General features: G+C 42.2%; 1 protein-coding gene across 1 annotated transcript in view; it reads left to right on the forward strand.

The window, feature by feature from the left end:
- The window catches only part of CSMD1 (CUB and Sushi multiple domains 1), a 2,021,046-nt gene that overhangs the window by 353,489 nt on the left and 1,644,014 nt on the right, over positions 1–23,543 (forward strand). The window contains exon 2 of the mRNA XM_045997494.1: positions 17,570–17,786. Within this exon, the coding sequence (XP_045853450.1) occupies positions 17,570–17,786 (217 nt within the window). The remainder of the gene's footprint in view (positions 1–17,569; positions 17,787–23,543) is intronic.

A 23,543-nucleotide genomic window follows, 5' to 3' on the forward strand; every position in this document is an offset into this window, starting at 1 on the left:
ATGTAATATCTCTTTGTGCCCCAATTGGTTTTTATATTACCTCGACATTTCAACTAAATTGTTAAGGTGATTACATATCGTATTTTCTATAGCAAATGGAACAAATTTATGTACCTAGAAGCTGCTTGGCAAACAACTTATTTAATTCAACTGTTTATTTCCTTGTAAAATATTAGTTGAAGCATATATTATAACTTGAGTTTCTTTTAAAAATTCTGATCCCCAAAGATTTTACTTCAATTAAATATGAAAAATAAGCTAGGATTCATGTCTACAGTCGCATTTCTATTCTATATAGACAATTATTTTGTTAACATTCACTTTCCTTCACTTTGCATTACCCTGTTTCCTGGATGCCACTTTCAAAACCTCAGAGGGTGGGCTGGAGACAGGAGGTGGGATGGGAGCTGAAATCAGCCAGAATATTAACATGAAAGCTGATTCTCTTCCATGATAATTACAAATAACAAACTTTTAGGAGAAAGCAAAACAAGTTCTTGAAAAAAGTAGTTGTCTACATTTGAGAGAATCCATTTTGATAATGTCAAAAGAATCAAAACTGAGTCTTAGACAAAGTTCCTTAGAATTACTTATAGGAAGGAATCTATATGTCTCCTCTGATGGATAAGCTGCGTGAAGGTTTACACGACACTAGAATGTATCGGAGGTATGTCTATGTGTCAAGTCTTGATTATTCTCATTTTAAAGTAATAGTTATGTGCTGTCCTAGAGAGAGAGTTCCAGTTTGGCCAACCAAAGTCTACTTTCCAAAGTTATCTCTTCATATGCCTAAGGGGCCCAATAAATAACCTTCTTTCCTTCCTCAGTTGTGAATAAATTGAGAAATAAGGTAAAGATTTGAGTCTGAGGGGAATCAGCAAACATCAGAAAGCCTTATGACAAATCAAGTTAATGTTAGACAGTTTACTTGATACTTACAGGCACTTGGTCTCCCAATATGAAATTTTGGGAAAATGACATCCTTTCTCTCTTTCCCCCATTAAACTCCACACATTAAACCCCATCTATACCTTTAAGAGTGGAATCCCTGTCTCTAAAAGATTACAGAAGATGGCACATTGCCTAACAGTGGGAGAGAGTAGGAGCCTTGTTCCGAAGTTCCATGTTCCCCTTCCAAACTCAGAAAGCAAATCATTTACTCCACCTCTCCTGAATGAGAGTGCATGAAAGGGGTGGGTAGAGAAAGACCAGGGATAGTATCCTCCTGCGGTTACCTCCACCTGGAAGGAAAACATGTTTCACAATCACTTGTATCCTTCCCATAGACCTCTGCATTTGAGATCTGCCTGAGTTACTGTCTGAACTGAATTCTCAAGAAAGATTTTGGATCCATTGGGAGAGCTAGATCCGGACCAGCCCAGAACAATGGTTTAAAGACGGGACAATAGACAGTGCAATAGACAAACGGAAAATGCACCAAACAAGTGTGATGTTAAATTGGCCCCAGATGACAAAGGGAGAGAAAATTGTTTCTGAGGCTCGTTGTGAGACTTACGGAAGTTGTTTTCAGACTCAGAGGACTGGAGTCAATTCATGTATAGAGCCAACCTCAACCCGTAGGTATCAAAGCCCTGACCATGAGTAAATGAACCCAGTTCAATCCTAAAATGATCTTAACAACACACTTTGGAGAAAAGTGGCTATTGAGCTATTTTTTCACGAATAACAATATGACACATGTAAGGCTTTCTCAGGACCCTAAAAGCATGACTGTTGATAAAGACCGGTTATTTGCAAATACCTCAATTCAAATTCAAAATGATATTGAGCATGCTTTGGAGTTCCAGAGATATGTGTTTGAAAATAGATTTGCCTCCGATGTTTCTTTCTTGCCATTTGTGTCATGATTATTTTCAGCCCCGGGCAACTGAACTACCCAAGAATCTTACTGAGATCAGGAACCCCTGCCGTTGAGCTGTTATCTAGGACTATTTTAATGCGTGTCATAAATCACAAAGAAAAGTTTCTATTTTGAAACAAATAGAAACAATCATGATCAGGGGTCTCTAAAATCTATTTTAGAACGTCTGTTGTCTGTAAGTCTTTGCTTCATTTAAAACTCGGATTTCAGAACCTGCCTAGAGAAGGAAATAACATTATCGGCACCCATGCAGAAGCAGGCACGTTACTATTGCGAATTAAATCCCAAGGATGGAATTTTCAGTGATAGGAAAAAGATCGAACATTCCGTGCGTTTCTGCGGCTGCATGAAAAATAACCACCCATTTACTTAAGAGTTAACTGGGAGTGAAACTTTTAACTTCCTTGTGCATTAGTGATTGTCACCTTTCATCCATGGCTTGGGGGCTCATGGTTCAAATTATCCTTTACCGCTGTCAGATTTTCATAGATGAGAAAAGTCACTTACTCAATCTCTGAAACCATCACCTGGTGTTATCACCAGAGAGTCTACTTTGAAAATTTTGCTAAATGGCCTGAATCTGTGGCGAGGGGACAGACAAGGAGCACTGTCTGTCCTGAGCAAGTCCCTGTGACAGCAGCTTCCGCGGGACTAAATCTGGGGAGGTTCTGGTCTTGGCCAGTGGGACACAGTCATTCTGTCCTGGGGGCTGACAGAAGTGGCCCCGCTCAACCCGTCCCACTCAACGGCCGTGCCTAATTCCACCCAAAGCAGAGCAGACTAAAAACCAGAAAGGGAGTCTCAGATGTTGGTTTCAGAAGCACTTTACCCATAGCAAGCTGGACTTACAAGAAACGTCCGACTGCCGGTTCTCCAGATACATGAGACTGCATTCCCTTTCCTCCATCGTTTCCCCAGGAACCTCCTGAGACGTCCATGGTTCTTTGGAAGTCCCCAGTGAATGTAATGTCTGTGTTCTTTAGGAAAGGGAATAGAATATCACCTCATCCCCTGCCCCTCCTCATCTCCTGTCTTATTAGTTTGATTGGAAGATGGTGTTAAAGGGTTGGTGATTCAGGCTCCCCCGACTCTGTGCAGCTGCTGTAGGTCTCAGAGGAAACTGAGGTCAGCCTCTTCTCTAGGTCAGTGACTCGGCCAGAGAATGGAATGAGAGTCCTGCCTCAGGTCTGATAGTCTCAGGACCTGCGGCATAATCTGTGAGAGTGGTTTGCGGGCTGCAGCCCTGCTAAAATAGGATTGTTTCATCTCAAAATCTCTGTTTTGTTCAGTGACTTGAAACAGCTCCCTGGAGTAAACACCCACCTTCCCAGATATGGGGCGGGGTGGGTATGTGTGTTTCATCCTAACAGAAGTTGGGTTCCAGAGTCCGATTGAGATAAGGACAGATGCCATCCTACACCCGGCAGAGAGTGAGATAGTGCACATGTTCCCGGGAGATGGGCAAGGCTCCTGCCAGGCCGTTAGTCACGTGGGCTGCATTTGCCGCTGGGGACTGAGGACCTGAGAACCCGGCGATGTTCAGTCCTTAGGTGCGAATGTGAAGTATGACTCCGAGTTGGGAAACCACCAAACTTTACTCTTTCTTCTCTGATCCACTTCTATTTGTTCAAATGATTATAACCAAGCTCCGTGGGGAAGAAAAAAGAAAAAAGAAATAGATAAACTGGAATTACCGACAGTTGCCATGCCGTGCCTGACATCTCCCAGTCTCGTGTCCCTCATAACTGGAGGTACCTTCTGATCCCCTTCACGCATTTCGACAGCGCACTCTTGGTGATTAAACACTTTTCATCGTTACTAACCTTCCCACTGCTCCATGCCCGCTATATGACATTGGTGAATTTGCACACGTACAATGCTGTGGAAGTCTTCACGTCGTTACACTTTGATGTCTGAAAGCAATGCCCACGTTTCAGCCTCAGCCGCTGACTTAGCATCACGTGCTAGTTCCCGAGACCCCCCAGTAGAGTAAATGTCTGTGTCTACCATGCCAAGTGCTGAGCCTGGTCAAGCTCTGAGACGGCCCCTGATCTCTATGTCCGTTTTCCTTCTGGTTGTAGATATGAAGTTATGAGTACTACCTTCTGTCTCATTTAAATAGTTAAAGCAAAGCAAATTAAATTACATATTCCTGCAAAACAGAGCCACTGTTCTGTTAATATTCTCTACGGAGGAGAAAAGCTATTTTCCCCCAATCTTATTTTTGGTCTAAAACCTTGGGGCGTCAGTTGGCTCAGTTGATGGCTCAGTTAAGTATCTGACGCTTGATCTCTGCTCAAGTCTGGATCTCAGGGCCATGAGTTCAAGCCCCACATTGGGCTCCATGGCAGGCATGAAGCCTACATAAAAAAAAATAATAATAATCAACAAACAAATAAATAAATAAGACGAAGCTTGGAAGGTAGACTAGCAGAAAGCAGAAAGGATTCGAATCCCGTGGTTGTTCCGAACCGTCGCCAAACCAAGATGGAATGAGGGGCAGAAGCCGGGGCCTTGCGCTCGTGCACGCAGCGTGGGAACAAGTTAAACGCTGGACGATGGAGACGGGCCGGGAAAGATCGATGACAGCTGCAAGTCCCGAAACGCAGCTTTCCCTTCTACTCATGTTCCCTGAGCGGTGCAGTCAGCGTCCCTGTCTCGTCCGTGCGCACGCGGATACCCCGCTGCTTCGTCTGCGCCGTGAGAAATTCTGAAGCTGGTCGAGTGCTCAGTAAACCTGCATCCCGTCAGCTGATCAGCGTGTGGGAATAGCACCCCGAGCTGTACCATACGCAGCCTGGGTGTCGGCCCCTCGTGTCCCCAGTCCCACACCTAAAACTACTCCTGAAATCCTAGACCCGTTCTTTATGTAGTAATTCCTATACCAGCTTGGGTATTTATTTAAGGAATACGACTGTAACTAGAAATAGTTTTTGGCATTCTCAAATAGCCCACCTATAAATAGAGACTAATGGGTGGAATCCAGCCTTCAGCTTAGATACACAAACTCATTTTTTGTTTCTTTTTCAATTTACATAATTACCGGGCTCCTCACAAAGAGCAGGAGATTCTTAGGATTTGGGAACTGTCCTTTACTTCTGCAGTGCGGTTTGTAAGAGTCATCCTTTTTAGAAAATAGAGGGAGAGATAGTATCACGTTTCCAAATTGTGGCATGAGAGAGTGAGCACAGGTGTTGAAGTAAAACAACCGGGTTCACCTCCTCCCTTTTCTTTTCTTTTCTTTTTTTTTAAAGATTTTATTTATATATTTGACAGAGAGAGAGAGACAGCGAGAGAGGGAACACAAGGAGGGGGAATGGGAGAGGGAGAACCAGGCTTCCTGCTGAGCAGGGAGCCCGATGCAGGACTCAGTCCCAGGACCCTGCGATCATGACCTGAGCTGAAAGCAGACACCCAGCAGACTGAGCCACCCAGGCGCCCCTCACCACCCTTCTTCTGCACACGCATGCGTGTTTGTGTGTGTGTGTATACACAGAGCTTTGGACAAAGCTCTTACCTCTTTAGTTTCCCCGTCAGTAAAAAAAGGACTGACCGTATCTGTGTATCAAGATCTCTGAGGGGATGAGACAACTTGTGGAAAGTTCTTGCCATAGAGCGAGTATTCAGTACCCATTGTAGTAGTAGTAATACTTTAGTACTAATGCTGTAGTACTAATATCCTTTACCAGATACAGTGGTCAGCCTGGTTTTTCTGGTCCTGTCCACAGAATGTCGAATGCGTGCTGGGCACTGTACCAGCCAAAGCAGCAGTCTGGGATGAAGATACCTGCCCTCACATGGCTGCCAGCCGAGGGAAGACTTTAGGCAAAGATCGGGTGTACTCAGCACTTACGTCTTTAGGCAAAGATCATGTACACGTGATGGGTTCTCCATAATGACTCACTTCTTTCAAATCATTGCCAGATACAGCAGTTGCAGCCCACAAGAGAGGTCTAGGGCCTAGAGGAATAGGTAGTCACGGTCTAGGTAATACCATAATGGGATCGATACTACATGGTTCTGATGGACTAAGCATCGGTACCGAGAACCTCCTAAAAGCGATCTAAGGTATAGATGGAAACAAATTCTTTACACTTTGATGTCGTTACCATAGTAGACACGCATCCTTCACGGCCGTCCCTAAAATGCATGCTTATCAGATGACAGACTCTTGGCAAGCAGCTCGGCCGCAGTCCCGGTGGAGCACGGAGGCTGGAGCATGGGCGTCCTGATGTCTCTCTGCCGTCATAACCAGGGTTTATCAGAGAACCCCTCGCCTCACAAATTCACTAGCTAAAATCTCGAAGTCTCTGGGTACAAACACAGTTGTAAATGTAAACATCTGCTAAAAGATGAAACATGGTCGCGTGCGAAGTCAGCCCTGTAAATGATAAACACGTCAGTGTTTCTGGTGCGCAGCCACTGTGCGAAAATTTCATTTTTCATCCAGGTAGACTTTAATCCACATATGAAGCTCAGTGTTATTTCACGGAGCGGCAGGGACGGAGGGTTCACAGTATGTGCGTGAATGAGAAACAAGTGCCATAGAGCGAGAATCTCACTGTTCTGTGCTCCTCCAATGTATGTTCTGTCACAGGACTAATGGCCAAGGTGCCACTGAGGGCCAGGGGGTGACCAAGACCCTTCCAGAGCCCACTGAGAATCTGGGTGGCAGAATCATGGGGGAATGGGAGCAACAGCGGCATTGAGATCTGCAACGTGTCAGGAGTCTTATAGGGCTCCATCTGTATCTGTATCTGCCCAAAGGGACAAATACATACAAATCCTTTTTTTACAAGAAGATAAATTTAAGTGCAACTTTTTGGAGACCAATTCTTTTATACTAAATCTATAAACTAACCCTTGAGATTCTGTCTTGTCATCCCAGCCACTCATTCTGCATAGTATTAGAGAGAGGAGGAAATCATTACATATTCATTTTTCATTTTTACAATTTATCTGCTAACTCTGATGAGCACAAGAAAGAGCTGCTCATGATTTGTCATGCTTTCAGACTCTAAATCTGAAAAGCTTCCCCAGTAGCATGGACCTTGTCAGTTAGTGTTGTCCTTACCTGCCTCTCACCAAGACACCCTTCATTGGCTATATTCTTCATAGAGCATATTGGACCAATGGGATTTTAGCATGACCTTTTTTTTTTTAAGATTTTATTTATTTATTTGCCAGAGAGAGAGAGAGCAGAAGAGCATAAGCAGGGGGAGTTCAGGCAGGGGGAGAAGCAGGCTCCCCAATGAGCAAGGAGCCCAACTCAGGACTCGATCCCAGGACCCTGAGGTCATGACCTGAGCCAAAGGCAGATGCTTCACTGGCTGAGCCACCCAGGCATCCTTTAGCATGACTTTTTTTTTTTTTTTAAGATTTTATTTATTTATCTGACAGACAGAGATCACAAGTAGGCAGAGAGGCAGGCAGAGGGGGCGGGGAAGCAGGCTTCCTATGGAGCAGAGAGCCCCATGCGGGCTTGATCCCAGCACCCTGAGATCATGACCTGAGCCAAAGGCAGAGGATTTAACCCACTGGGCCACCCAGGCACCCCACCTTAGCATGACTTTTGAACATTTCAGTTTCTCTTTGGAGAAAATTCACTCAACATTAAGAGAGACCACGCTATTAGAATTTTGAAATATCTCTGGATGATCTGGAAGTCATTCTCTGCTGTTGAGCAATGAAGAAACAGGGAACGCAAGGGAAATGAGCCTCCACATGCACGGAAAGAGTTCACGCAGAGGCTGGGGAGTTCTATTGCTGGTAGAAACTTGGAGCACCCAGGGAAGGAGTCAGCTGGTGGTTTTATTTTACCTTTCTTAACAGGGAACGCTAAATTGTACAGCATCGTGATTAAACACTATATCAATTCAATTAACATCTCAGATTTTTAATGCTCTATTTAAGGGACACTTATTTCCCTCCGTTGATCCGCCACCACTACGTTGAGAATCGGATTTATGCTTCTTTTGACTTCTCATGTATTAAAGCAGGAGTATGAAATAACATTATTTCAAATTTGGGAAACAGTTCCATCCTAGTTATCCATAATGATGTGTTTCATTACTGGGAATTCCATTAAAAGATAAAGAAATATCCGACATCCAATTAAGAATGTTAATTGTACAGGCTATGGGGAGAAAGATTTATCTTAATTGATGAGTATGGTCTGTTTCTGTGAGAAAAGTAGAATGGACTTCAGAATAACTGGCAGTTTGGAAAGATCGACTTGAAGTTTCTGAAAGAAAGACTCGGATGTAGATGGGAACCTGTTTTAGGCAAAACATCATCTATTTGAAGAGTACCCTTGTGGGATCTGGGGACCACAGTAGAGTGGGGCTGCGTTTGCTTGTTTGTTTTGTGTTAATTTGTCTTGTTAGTGATATAATCAGCTTCATCATTCAAAATCTCTAAAGTCACATTATTTGGCAATCGCAGTCTTGGTAATTCAAGTACCGTCATGGGCACTGAGGGACCGTACGGGCAAGGCGCCAAGCAAGCATGGGTGCCCCCGAAGGCACCTTCTAGAAATCACTACCTCGCAAAATCACCCTCATTTTTCCATCTAGAAACTGAGGCTCGTATTGAGCCAGTGACTTGCTCCAAGCCCCAGTGCTCCATACTGGAAGGCTGTCACACCTCTGTTTTGTTTGGCCCAAAGACCCATGCTATTTTGCACCTATGGGATGCACGAAATTCTTTGGATCGTCTCTGCAGTGTGGGTGGACGTTGAATGACTTTATTACATTGATGTAACAAGTTCTCAGTTGGTGAAATCATGGCAGTCCTGAAATGAGCTACCGTTTCCTCCCCTGGGTATAGGAGCTCAGGAGCCAACATCGACATTGTATCTGTGCGCATCTAGGTCTGACTCACTGCAACTTTGTCTTGCCCTGAATTATGACCCTTGTTGAGAAGGAAAGGGCAGAGCTACCCATTACGAGGAGGGTTACACAGGAAAAATTTAGCCTCCAATAAAGCAGGGGATATTTAAATTAGTCTAAGGATCTCTTAGCAATCAGGCTGTGAAACAGGAGATTACAGGACCCCTCCTCTTGGGATACAAACAGCAACACTGAAATCTGAATGCTCTGGGTAATCTGTCCCCTGGCTGGAGTCAACAGTTGAAGTTCCTTCTAGTACCGCAACGTTGTATTTTTACAGATTTTGTCTACCTGAGTGTGTGTATAGATGGAATTTATGCCACCATTATCACTGCTCTCACTCCCGTACCCAACTTTTCCACATACTTCAATTGTTGCATATCAAGTGCCAGACGGGGATATTCTAGAACGGGGATATAATCAAGGCAGGCAGTGTCTTCACTCTTGAAAGGGTTACATATTAATTACAGAGACAGGTAATCAATGAGTAAACCAGGAAACAGGATATGTTCACAAAATGATAACTACAATAAGGAAATAAGCAGAATGAAGGAGCAATGTTGTGGGGGGTTGTTGATCGAGATGAGTCTCTGCCCTCAACCAGCACGAAGAGATGTCAGAAATGGGAAGATCCAGGGGAAGAGTATTTGGGTCAGATGGATAAGCATGTGCAAAGACCCTGAGGTGTGGACAAGTGTGCTGTGTTCTAGGAAGGGAAATAAAGTAAGCAGACAAAACCTGCATGTGATGGAGCACTGGGTGTTGTGCAAAAAGAATGAATACTGTTACGCTGAAAAAATAAATAAAAAGGGAAAAAAAAAACCTGCATGTGGCTATGACAAGAAACTCTACTGGAATGAAGAAAGATCATACTCCTTATATTAGCACAGCCTGGGAAAAAACCCATCCTCTCTGATAAGAAATAGAAATGAAGCATCCATGGTCCATATATCCTCGAAGGGCTACCTGCATAGTTGTGTTCTCAGGCTGTGGAGTTTTTAGAGATGAACTGATTCCTTGGCCCCATCTCAGGCTCATGAGCCTCTGGCTTTTCTACTTTTTTTTTTTTTCCCCCTTTGCTCACGTTGTGAGTAATCTCCCGTAAGTGTTTGGGATTAAAACTAAACCAAGCACCCTAAGGCTCTCGGCTCCAGCAGGCAATATGCAGCTTCTCCTGGTGCACTGAGAAATAACGCTTTTAAACCTTCCTTCAGGACATGCTGTTCCTAGAAGATGCCTGAACACCTTAATTTTGAAACACCTTAATCAAAGTCCTGGGAAGGGCATTTTAAGTCGTGATCTCTGTGCAATTAATCATTTTCCAAATAATGCAGACCCTGAACTAATCGATGAAACTGTAGAAGATAATGCAGAGTTTAATGCATATTTGATTTGTTTATTGCTTTGAAAAGTACTTCTCCGGTCAGGGAAACTTCCACTTCCATCACTGACGTTTGAGGGCTCCTGATATTTGAAACGCCGGATCACTTCAAAATACGTCATACTCCTTAGTCATTAAAGACAATGAAAAATTCAAGTGGAGATTACAGTGAACTATTTCTTTTTTAACTTCGGAGTTACTGCCTTGTTACAGCAAGAAGAGGAGGCAATTTTTAGTCTTGTAGCAAACCTACGGATGTGCAGTGTTGTCTTTCCATAAAAATGTCTAAATCGGATCCAAAAACTGGTCTCACGGAAGTAAAATTTCACTTGCATGGAAATGAGCATAAGACGGGACAAACGTAAATTATTGCTTTCGCGGAGAGGATAGAGGGAATGGATGGAGGTGGCTGCTGGGTATAATAAATATGTTTAAAAATTTTTCCTGAGGGGCGCCTGGGTGGCTCAGTGGGTTAAGACTCTGCCCTCGGCTTAGGTCATGATCTCAGGGTCCTAGGATCGAGCCCCGCATTGGGCTCTCTGCTCGGCAGGGAGCCTGCTTCTTCCTCTCTCTCTGCCTGCCTCTCTGCCTACTTGTGATCTCTGTCAAATAAATAAATAAAATCTTTAAAAAAAAAATTCCCCGAAATGCATGGTTTTCCAAACAAATCAGCGTGGTAATCTGTACTTGTTGCAACAGGATATAAACTTGCTTATTTTCTTATGTCTGTCTTTACTGAGGTTTAGTTGTGATGTTCATAGAGCTTCTGCACCTTTTCTGTGTTTACATACAAGTTTATTTGCTCTTTTAAATGATACCAGCCCAGGTAGTTGAAATATAATTATATAGTTGCCAAATCTCCTCATCTCCAGATTATTTTTTCGGCAGCCCCGGTGGTCATTATCACGTGACTGGGGTTGGTGTTGGTAGATTTCAGCATTGGGTGTCCTTTCCTTGTATGGTTTCTTTCACTACTGAATGATACAGACCACATCTCCCTGGAGTCAGTGAGCCGAATAACAGAAGTCAAAATGCCCCGGACAGAAAATATTTGCTCTTAGAATGGGGTTTTACATAGCAAGGGCATTATATTATCATAAGTCTTTGTCCAGTTAAATGTAACAGATAGCAGCCCAGAAGGTGGGCTAGCTCCTGCTGAAAGGCTGTGCAAGAATTAAATGAGATAGTACATGCCGAGTTCTTGGCACCTGAGTTTTGCAAGAATTCTATCTGTTACTTCCTAAGAATGGGTCATCAGGCCCGTCATTGAGGAAAACAACAGTGTGACAAACTGTGGAATCTAGGAAGGCGTTCGTTTGCGCACACACTCATTCGTCAGGGGCATCCCCCAGCCAGAATGGGTCACAGGTGAATCATCCCAGCAAATACTTTCTTTTAGGAAATGAAAGGTGTGTGCTAAGTTGCAACACAGATTAGGCAGCAAGAGTTGCAGAGGGATGCGGACCCCAGTGTGGTGACCCTTCAGAGCGGAGACGTCACTTCACCTCAAAAATGACAAGGACATGGCGCCATGTTCTCGGCTGAGTGTTTCCCAGGTAGGACACTGTCACATGGCACGAGACACCCAGGCTCGAACAGAACGTGTGTCGCACCCATGGGTGCACCCCTGCTGAACACACGTTAGGTCTGCCCTCCCCGGCACTCGGTTTTTCCGGGAGTCTTCTTGACGAGGCAGGGGTGCTCTTTTGGACCCTCTCAGAATCAAGGTCAGCATCAACGAGTAAACAGACAAAGCAAGACACATGCTGGATCCTGTTCTTACTGGCTGGTGTTGATCCTGCAGGGCCGGCAAGTTGGCCATCCCCAACGCATGAGTCAGGCAACACAGCGCTACTTGAAACCATGAGAGACTAGAGAAGTGTCCAGGAGTCGCAGCAATCGTTACCCTCAGTCGTGGGCTGTGAGTGATTTCTGTAGTTTTAAATGCTGATTCATATGGGCATGGCTCGGTTTCAGAGAAGAGCAGAAGTGAGAGTTTCTGAATATCTGTGTTTCATCACGGAGCCACTCACTGTGGTTCCCTCGCTGTTCCAGCACAGAGGCGACTGCCTTCCGCACGGTGCTCGTCTCCGGTGGGACAGCTGTGGTTTTGTGACTTGGTGGAACCAGCATGAGTCTCTGGTGTCAGAAAGCCCTCCCTCATTGCTGAGAACCTTGGAAAGGCTCTCCAGCTCGATCCGCATTTCCATGTCTGTGCCCGCCATGTTGTGGGACTGCTGTCTGGCCAACCGAGATTCTGTGTGAAAATGTATTTCGAAAACAGTGCCTCACTCCAAAAGTCTGAGAGCGAATTAAAATGCCTGCTGGTAATCCTCTGCGTTGGACACCGTGGTACTGAGGATCTCTAAATTGAGTAGAAATCTATACTAAATTAACTCTGTGTGGGTCCCTGATACATTCTGCTGATTACTCCAGAAGGAACCGAGTATTTCATAAGGTGTAATTTAACTGCTGGAGGATTTAGATACCAGGTTCTTTCGTTTTCCTGGCTTCATTGAGATATAACCAATATGTCACATTATTAGACACCAATCCCTTCAAATTCAGGCATGTATTGAAATGCTCTGACCGGGTTTGAACTGCAAATTTGAACTGTAGCACCTAACAGCTTGGGTCTGGATCCAGTTCTGTGTGTTTCTGCGAGATGTGTATTGAAGTTGGGCGTGCCGTCCGTGTGCACATACGCGTGAACTCTTTTTCTCCCATTGACACTGATGTTTGATGTTAAGGTAGCTTCCAACACCAGTACTTGAAGAAAGAAGACCATTAGGCATTTTCTTCTGCCATAATTGAGTTCTGAGTCTTGAAAAGAATAACATGATTCGCTAAAAGATTAAACTTATCTGCAGATTACTTCAGGGCCCTTAGGAAATATAACTTAAAAAAACTACTTACAGTTGATGCCCATTGAGCAACATATTAATGTGAGATTATGTTTACAGCATTTGAGGATGTGTCCATCAAATTTTTTTCCAGTTAAAATAATCTGCTTATTTTAAGCTATTTTTAAGGTCTGCATTTAAATCGAGAAGTATAGATTTAAGCTGTATAAAAAGGAAACATTTTTGAGAGTTTTCTGTAACAGGCAAGTGCCCATTACAGTGTAAGAACCAAGAGGGGAAAATCATATTGGGGAGACAGGCAAATATCCTTGCTGGGAACGTTTAAGGAAGAACCCCGACCTTAGTATTTGCCAGTAGTGGGGCCACAGGCCAGACCCTTACTCTATGTGTAACTTACGTAAATTCAGGATGCAGGCAGATGTCACGTGTAATCTACATACATTCATCTATTTTTTTTATTCAACTGAAAGAACTTTTTGCTATTAGAGCAATCCTTCTTTCAGACGTACTTTACCAAGACACCTGAAGCAAATTCTGGTACCAGTGAAGGACGTCATCTATAAGTTATTTGCATTCATTAATTATAATCACTTTACATCCTGGAATTAACCACTTGGAGAGTAATTTTAGTTTAATTATAGGTGGTGTCAGCCCTTACATATGGTGAGTGTGTTAGGAAGCATGAACCCCAGACAGGTCACGATGAAGCTGAGGTCCACAACTTTACGGTAATCGTTATTAAGGAGATGTCCTTCCAGCAACATTAGTAGAGATTTTTAATTACTCTCAGGAGCTCTAGTCAATACCATTGTAGTCCTGAGGCTTAGACAAATAGACGTGCCCTGTGTGCTGTTGTTCTTAAGAGTCGAGATGATTTAATGGGACAGGAGACAGTGAATAACTGGCTGGCAAGTTCACAATTCCCTAGTGGGACCAAAAGTTGCATGGTGTAAAGCAGTGTGGGGTTGTTGTTCCTACAAAGAAAGACCAATGAAATCAGGATTTTTTTTTTTCCTGTACCACAAAATGGTACTTCCTTCTACCTTTTGGATCAGCACTGGCTCAGATGAGAAAGCGGTCAGAGCTGCCAAAGGATTTCCATTTTATGATCCATTTGTCTCTTTCCAATTTTGGAAAAACCCTACTCTGATTCTGAATCCCCAGCTGCCTCTAATCATTGTTTTTCTATTCTATTACCTTTTTCTTATTGATTTCTGAAGCTTGTTTATTATATTATGAACAAGCCATTTGTTGAATACCAGCATCCCCGTGTTTCTGTTTCTTTTTTATTCTTTCCTTGTAGGAGTCTTACTTTTTGTGTTCTGTTTGAGAAGTCTTTGCTTACCCCAGAGTTAAGAAGGTTTTTTATGTTGTTTTCTTTTGGCACTGGGACTGTCTTATAGTTCACATTTAGGTCTGCAATTCAATAGGATTTGATGTTTGCGTCCGTCGTAAGAGGGGGATCGAGGCTTATTTTTCCCATTTGGATGTCCAGTTGGCCCAGGACTATCTACTGAAAATACCATGCTTTTCTCAGTACAATGCACCTTTGCTAAAGATCTAGAGTCCTCACCTCCATGAATTTGTTTTGGGGCTTTCAACTCTGTGCCATTGTCTATGTTTCTAGGTCTGTACCAATTAAACACTGCTTGGCTTATTACAGCTTCCTAATAAGATGGGATCTCCAGTAGGACCGGATCTCCAGTTCTCTTCTTCAGGGCTGTCCTGTTGATGTTCTTGGTCCAGACACCCGCATTAGAACGGACCTGAAAAGCCCCTACATTGTTTAGAATGTGCAGCCAAAGTGGAGAGTTACTTGTTGAACTTTTGAGCAGTTCCCGAAGTTTCTGCCGGGGCCTGTGGAAAATTTATGTTGATCAAATGTGACTCGTTCTTCAAAATGCACTGTACTAATTGGGACCCACTAGAGCCTAAATGTTCTTCCACGGGGAAAATTTTAGTACCTGATAATCTGATTCAGCATGATGGGTCTATAATAGTAGCTACCTTCCAGCTGACACTTTTTCTCTTGAACTTATTTTTATTTCCTCCAATTTATAATCAAGTCTTCACTTTTTGATTTACTGTGAAGCAAGAATTGCTAGATAAACCAGAAAAGCTATTTTCCTTAAAGACCTTTCAAAACCCCACAGCTTTAATATCTACTTGTTACAGTGTTACTGTTAGATTTAAATTTAGTGGAAAATGGGCTTCTTATTAGTTCCTTGGTTTTAAACTCATAAATCCCTTTCATTAAATCTTTTTTTATTAAGGTTTAGCAAACTCCCACCAGCATTTGATAATATTCCTGGGAAAGACTTGACTCTCTGAGAGCTACTCTTGTATTTTTTTTAACATGTAAAAATGTAGTTGCAAATAATCTCCTGTTTGCGGTTCAACAGTAAAAGCCGAGATAATATTTGTATTCAGATATTTACACTACATACAATAATCTGAGTGTGCCCCGGTCCCTCCCAAACTTTCCTATATTCTTCCTGTCAAAACATTTAAATACATTTAAGCGTGTTGGTGGGAAAGGTCCAGATGGAGAAGGATGAAAGCCCGCAGGCAGTTTTCCGAGCCTACTACTCACCAACACCAGGCAGAGGGAAGCTGGAAGGATTTGGTAGGAGTTACTTTGTTTCCTCCCACGATGGTGAGATTGGCGGTTACAGGATGGAAACGTGTTCACTAGGGCAGTTCAAATGGCTGGGCTGTCCTGATGTATTCGTTCTGACTGGTTGACCCACACATCACATCGCTGTGGGAGGCTCACGATGAGAAGGGACAGAACAGGGCATGTCCCTAAAGTTTCCTCCGCTAGATGTGGGGAGGAGAGAAGAGAGGAGGTGGGAGAAACAGGTAGGAGCGGAAGGACGAGACCGAGCAGGTGGTTGAAGGAGGAGGGCTGTCGGGCAGGAGAGGTCCTGGGGAGGTGAGGAAGGGAAGGGTCCTAGGGTTTATCTGGTAGTAGGAACGCAGCGGACGGGCAGGCATGTGGCTGTCGCTAATCTCCCAGACACTGTCCTTTCACCCCAAGTCCTTGTACATTGAACCCTGGGGCTACAATTTACAAACCCTGTGATCTCCTTCTTTTTGTGTTTTGATGAAGACTTCGTTATATAGGTATGATCGATTAATAGGCATCACTGGCCATTGGCGGTTGATCTAACCTCTGACACCTGCCCCTTTCCGGAAGGTGATGGAGATTGGACTGAAAGTTCCAAAGCTCTAATCACTTGGTTGTTTCCCCTTGCAATTGGCCCCCAACCTTACAGGTTTTCCAAAAGTCCTCTCATTAACATGACACAAGACCCCCTCTTTTTTTTTCTTACATCCCTTAGGAAATTCCAAAGGTTTTAGGAGCTCTGTGCCAAAAAAAAAAAAAAAAAAAAAAAAAAAGACAAAGACCAAAATCTATTTCTTTTTTTTTTTTTTAAGATTTTATTTATTTATTTGACAGAGAGAGATCACAAGTAGATAGGCAGGCAGAGAGAGAGAGAGAGAGAGAGAGAGAGAGAGAAGCAGGCTCCCTGCTGAGCAGAGAGCCCGATGTGGGACTCGATCCCGGACCCCGAGATCATGACCTGAGCCGAAGGCAGCGGCTTAACCCACTGAGCCACCCAGGCGCCCCCAAAATCTATTTCTTATTATACATCTTATTATAAATCGTCACATCACAAATGTCCATCTTGAACAGTAAGAGCAATCCTAATTCAGCCTATCTAAGGGAAGTTCGAATAAGAAAGGGGAACTGCGTGTGGGATACCCCACACCCTGCTTAGGGAAGCCTGACTCTTAGCCTTTCTTTAATGGCATTGGTCGCAAGGACGTGCAGTCACCCTCTTCTGACAACTGCTGAATCCTGCCCAGGGGAAAGGAAGACACCGACGGAGGGATGTCCCTTATTCTAATGGGCTGCTCCTTCATTTCTGCATAATTTAATTTCTCTTATTTTACGCCCTTTGTTTCGAACTGGGTAGATTTTATTCTTTGCTTTGTGGGACTTTGCCAGTGTAGGTAGGAATAGATTGAACACTGAGTGTGGTTTTCGCTGATTGTTCATGTTGCTTCAGGTTCCGGTCATATGGATAACTTGTGTGTGTGCGTGTGTGTGCGTGTGCGTCTGTGTGTGTAGAGTGGTTAGTGGATCAGTCAGTGTCGTTTCTCTGAGCAAGGAACTTAAAGGCAGAGTTTTTCAGCTTCAACATGAGGCTGTAACAGATCATTGACACCAAATTTGTTTCATGAATATGGCAGCTTGGTATCCATGAAGACGTACTTGAACATTACAGAAAACTTTTATTCTCAAATTTCTAATATGACTTCTTAAATGTGTGTATTTTCCTTTCTTGCCTCCCTCCCGCCACTCCACATCTTAGCACTGGAGAACACTTGTGCAATTTATCGTTCCATATTTTGTGCACGAAGGGTCACCAACTAAGTCATTTATAAAAATTGGCCAAATGGTTGGAAATTAAGAAAAAAAAATCACAGAGTAAAGATAGGCCAAAATAACATGCTGTTTTCTTGTGTGTGCTTTCTTTTTCAGGTCAGAACTGTGGCGGTTTAGTCCAGGGTCCCAATGGCACGATCGAGAGCCCAGGGTTTCCGCACGGTTATCCAAACTACGCTAACTGCACCTGGATCATTATCACAGGAGAACGCAATCGGATACAACTGTCGTTCCACACCTTCGCCCTTGAAGAAGATTTTGATATTTTATCGGTGTACGATGGCCAGCTCCAACAAGGGAATTTGAAAGTGAGGTAAAGTACTGGCTCTTTATATCACAGATCAGGCAGCACTATGGGACTTAGGTTCTGGAAGTCAGTTGGAATATCTGAATTTAATTATCAGAAGATGTTAGTTACAATAAAAAAGTAGACTTTTGTGCACACTTTTTTAATACTTAAAAACTTGTTATTGAAAGCAATCATTGCCTTCATTTATAGACGTCAAATGGTTACAGATCTATAAAATGGTGTTGTCAAGGTAATTCCAGTAAATTTACAATACACCATTGTTTTTAAGCAACTGTGGATTGGAGAGAAAAGTCACAAAGAGAGACGGATGAGTACGATCCAGAGAACAACAGAAGGAACTTTTATACTGTCAGAGAACACACTCAAGACAAAGAGTCTGGGACGTGGGTGGGATAAAAACAGGAGAGAATACTGAGCTCCTCGGAGAATTTTTGATTCACACAATCATAATATATTCCATTCCCCATCAGTTTTCTCTTTCGATCTATGATTTCTACCATCAAGAAAGAACAAAAATTTTCTGGGATGATTCTAAGTTACTTTTTTTCCCATTTATCAGCCAGAAAAGAATTGTGCCTGTACAAGTATATATATATATATATATATATATTTTTTTTTTTTTTTTTTTTGGTCAAAGGAAAGAGGAATATCCCTTTCAAAGAAATTGGAATTTCTTAGGTAAACTGCTAAACATACTTAAATAAGGCAAATGAGGCTTTATCTTCTGGTTTTAAAGTTTTGTACTAATTAGAGATTGTTGGATATATGAAGTTTTGTAGAAAAATGGACAGTGGGCAGAGAAATTTACTGCTGAGATAAATAAAATGGTATTGTTGCCATCGTCAACAGAATTACACACAAATCCCATGCTTTGTATTTTATTTTGTGGATTGAGAAAAGTCTCCTCTGACCACAGAAAATTGTACATCTAGTTAATATATTAATAATTAAGATATATAGAAGTTAATATATTAAATATATAGTGATATACTTTATTTATACTTTATGCATATTTAGAGATGCAATGCTTGTTTTTCTGGGTCATTTACGATATCTGTTTCCTGTTATTAGAAACTCTTTGCCTTTTTGTCACGTATTGCACACAACTATCTCTTTTTATGAATGACCTAGGTAAGCTTTTCCCTGTCTAGCATGTAGGGCCCTACATTTTGGATGTTTAGGAAAGTTTCTACAAATATAATCCTTGGTAATTTGATATAAGATTTCTTACCCACTTCCTGCTCTTCTAAAGATTCGTTATTTACTTGTTTCTCTTGCAAATAAATTATGATACTAGAGAATGGTGGTGTCTTGAAAAACAGAAAGAATTGTGATAGAAACTACAGATATAACGTTTAAAAAATAGCATAAACATTGAATTTTGGAACACTGAAAAAAATTAAATTCTAAAAAGAAAAAGATAAATAAAAATAGATCAAATTTATTCTAATATCATCATATAACTTTTTTCAAACCAATTATTTCTCTTTCCATTAAGAAAATTCTCCATATGTACTCTATAAAGATACTTCTCTGTCAATATATTTCCTATTTTATTTTAAAATCTAAAAATATTTTTATTTTAATATATATTATTTATTTTATATTTTGTTGTATAATGTTTTGTAACTATTTGAATTTATAATTTTATCTTAATTCCTATAATTCTACCTTATTCTAAAGGAATCTGCTACAATGTTGATTCCCTGTCTTTAAACAATTTATGTCCTTACAGTGGCCTTATGACCCCTTCATATGTTAACTCCAACGTTTAGAAAACAGCATTCCCGTGATCTTCAATATTTTAACAAGATAGCAGTGGAAATATGAAGGTTGGAGTAACTAGATTCATTGTATTTTATTTCAGTGAATAGTATATAAATTGCTATCAGTACCTCAAAGAGCTTTATAAATGTAGGTGAATTATATGAATGACATCATGACTTTTTTACTGACTTAGATACTTTTACCAGAGAAAGCAAAGCAAGCAAGCTGGTAAGGAAAAACTCCTTGGGTTCACGTAAGTTACTCAGTTACCTACACTTTTTTGTTTGAGACAGAAAACAAATATGTCATATTTCTGCCTGTTTCCAGTCCTTAAGGGGAGGAAAATGCTTTCATCCATTAAATTCTATAATCTGTCTTGTATCTCCATACTTGGACTGCCTTTTGCAGACAGTCTGTGGGCAGAGGGGAGATCTTCGGGGGACAGAAGTGACCATGACTCAGGTATCAGGACACAAATAGGCAAAACAGATCAGGAACAGGATGCCACAGACTGCTCAGTGCTAGGAGTCTTCACTCACGTAACGTTTTGGATAAATAAGGACATCAAATAGAAACATGGACATTGTTAAGATGGTTGCAACATTTCAAGACGGGCTGATTCAAATAGAATCAAATTCTAATTAACGGAGTGGGGAAGCTTCTCGTCTCCTTGCTTGCTACCTGTTTCCCATTAGGTCTTGGAACGGGTGTCTAGTGCTGGAACATGACCAGCTCAACACTGACAGCAGCTCTGGGATTCTAAGGCTGTTTTCTAAGAGGACTGATGTCTGCCCCGATGCGCTGAGTTGTCACGGAAGTTCTTTCAGCGCTGTCCCGGTCTGAACTGTTGCACAGAAACTGTCCTTAGTAGCTCAACATGGATACTCCCTCTGCTGCTCCCCTGTTTGGGCTCTCTCTCTCTCTCCAGCAAATGAATAAATAAAATCTTAAAAAAAAAAAAAAAGGAAAAGCATGCAACTCTTGACATGTAGCAGTGAGTTCAAGCCCCACACTGGTGTAGTGATTACTTAAAAAAGAAAGAAAAAAATGTGCTCTTTGAATTACCTAGACTTAAAACGAGTGATTTTTATGACCTGTCACATTATCGCTATTTTTTGAATCTTTACCCTTTATAGACTCTGCCCCCTCTCTTGCTTCTCACGTTCCCACCCTGGTCCAACCATGTCATCGTAAAGTCTTACACTTCATATTCTGGAACATCCCTTCGTTAGCCACAGCCTGCTTTGATCCTCACTGAAGCGGCTCCAGTGAAGCCCCTTCTGGTAGAGGGGGATTTGGGTTGACCAGTACACCGACACGGCGACGTTCTCGTCCTAGGCTCACGCCTCCCCACCTGGAAACATTCACTGCAGTCCTGCCGTGTTCTGTATTGCCAGGAATATGAGCATTTCTAGAAAGAGGGCCCTGATATTGAAGAACTCAGTAACCTGACCCCGGACTACAGGTCTGACCTCCAGTCTCTTGTACTCATTTCTAATTCTCTTTGTCTACTTGGGCTGCATCGCAGAACACCAGACCCTGCATGGCCTTTAAAAACATCAGACATTTATTCCTCACAGTTCCGGAGGTTGTAAGTTCAAGATCAAGGTGTTGGCAAATTTAATGTCAAACGAAGGGCTGCTGCTTGGTTTGTAGGTGGTTGTTTTCTCCTGTGTCCTCGTGTGGCAGAAGGGCCACGGTAGCTCTTCAGGGTCTCACTTAGAACGGCATTCATCTCATTCACGGGGCCTTCCCCTCATGCCCTAACCACCTCCCGCAGACCTCACCTTCAAATAGTGTTTGTTACCTTGGAGGTTAGGATTTCAACATATGCATTTGGGAGCAGGGTCGCCAACACTGTCTACAGCACCGCGGGAGCTCATGATTTAGTGGAATGGATCTGTGAGTTATTCCTTGATCTGATCTCGGGAGAATATGTTGATCATCCCTACTTTCTCATCCTTCCCTCTGCTCACCTAAATGATATCCTACTTCCAAAACCCACTTCGCATTATCCCTATTTTGGAAAATTCTCCCTGTGCATACACATAAAGAAATGAAAACACCCCCCGAAGTTTCATTTTTTTCTAAGCTCTTTTAGCACTTCCCACTAACGTAGACCTTGAAGGATAGGCTTCTTTGAAATCATACCAGCTCTGAAGTTGTTGTTGGGGTTGTAGGTCTGTGTTGAGTATGTCAAGTAGAACTTATGCCCTTTGAAGCCAAGACATGGGTATGAGTGCATTTCTCTGGTGATGGTGGATATGTTCACTTTGTCTTTCTCCTCTGGATAAGCGCGAGTTAACTGTCCAAGAGAGAGATTGTTATCCAGTAAGATACTCCATATCGCTAAATATGAAGTAGTGAACTAGTGTTTTTGTCTCCAAATCAGAAAATAATTGAAGTTGCCATCAACCTCCCACTGTGATAACATTATAATATCAAACTTGGAGTAGAAATCTCATTATAACCTCAATAAATGAGTGAAAGGGAACCTATGGAGGGAAACTGTGGCATGCATGTGTGGGAAATCGGAATATATTATTCCACAATTATTGTAGCACACAAGAAAATAGCTTTGACAGTGATCTTGACTCTCCTGTGACTTAGACAAGATTATCCCTTGTTTTCTACAATGATGATGGTAAGAAGATAGAGATTAATGTGATAAGGCCATCCCAATGAAGAGATCATTAATACGTGTTGTTAAAATATCACCGTTTTCTCTAGCTTTTTTTTCTGCGCTGTAATCATGGGTTTGAATGCATTTAAATTAGCTAAGAAACCTGTGTAATATTAACTATATCTGGTGTTGTTTAGAACGTGAGAACTTTGAAGAGCTAAGAAGGGGTTTTAATTGCACTCAGAATAGATTCGCCTCCAGATCTAGCAATGCCTAAATTCTGCCTTTCCATCCCCCATTGCTGGTATGAGTTCCCGGCGGAGATGCTCACAGATCAATAGATAAAAATCAAAGCATCATTTTATTTTTAGCCGGGGTAGTGACTCACGTTCCAATTGAGACTCAGATAAACGTCGTGCAAAGCGGGCATAGGAGACTCTACAATGCCTGGAGTCCCGTTGTAACACCGACATGGACCTTGACACCGTTTCATCTTCAGCCAGCCTCATGGTCAGGAACGGAAGGAATGGCCCGTGCGACCGCACCAGCACCTGGCAAGGGAGGGAGGGAGGGAGAGCCTGGAGAGAGGGGCCTTGTAGTTAGGGGGAGCAAAGCACGAGAGTCCACTGCCCAGAACTGATGTCTCCAGCCACGGAAGCCCAGAAACTCAAGCGGTGCTTGCATGTCCAATGCAACGGGCTCTCCTGCCTTAGCGAGGACTCCTCAGAGGAGTTGAGGGGGACCGTGGTGGCGTCTGGGCCTCCTATTCAACCTATCATGTTCCCAGAATTATGTTTATTTGTCAGCTGCGTCCACTACTCTACATACAGAATTAGGTGATGAAATAATAAATGTTTCTGATACATCTTCCAAATCTCCTTTCTCACCATATGCTTGCTTGCTTGCTTGCTTTATTATTTTTTTTCTCAGCATATGCTCTAACTTAGCAACTCATAGATAGGCAAGCTCAATGCTTATTGGGTAAGGAGTAGTGGGTTTTTTTGTTTGTTTGTTTTTGATTTTTAATTGGTGGTCTCCTGTGGATTAGCATGGAAACCAGAAATTCAAGGATAAGATTGAGACCTTAACATAGGTATATGTCTATATATCTCTGTCTCTATATCTACCTATAATACAGATACACACACACACACATACACACACACATGTATATATGTGTGTGTATATATGTGTATATATGTGTGTGTAATATATAATATATATTATATTTATTATAGCTAATTTAATATACATAATATAGTTGATTTTAATAGGTAGCTTTGGTTGAGACTAACTATATTTTATATATGTATGTATGTTCATAAGACTTATGTTTATTAACAAAAATGATGAAATTGTTAGTAAGTAGA

The sequence above is a fragment of the Meles meles genome, chromosome 2 (genome assembly GCF_922984935.1).
Source record: "Meles meles chromosome 2, mMelMel3.1 paternal haplotype, whole genome shotgun sequence".
In the NCBI taxonomy this organism is placed as follows: Eukaryota; Metazoa; Chordata; class Mammalia; order Carnivora; family Mustelidae; genus Meles; species Meles meles.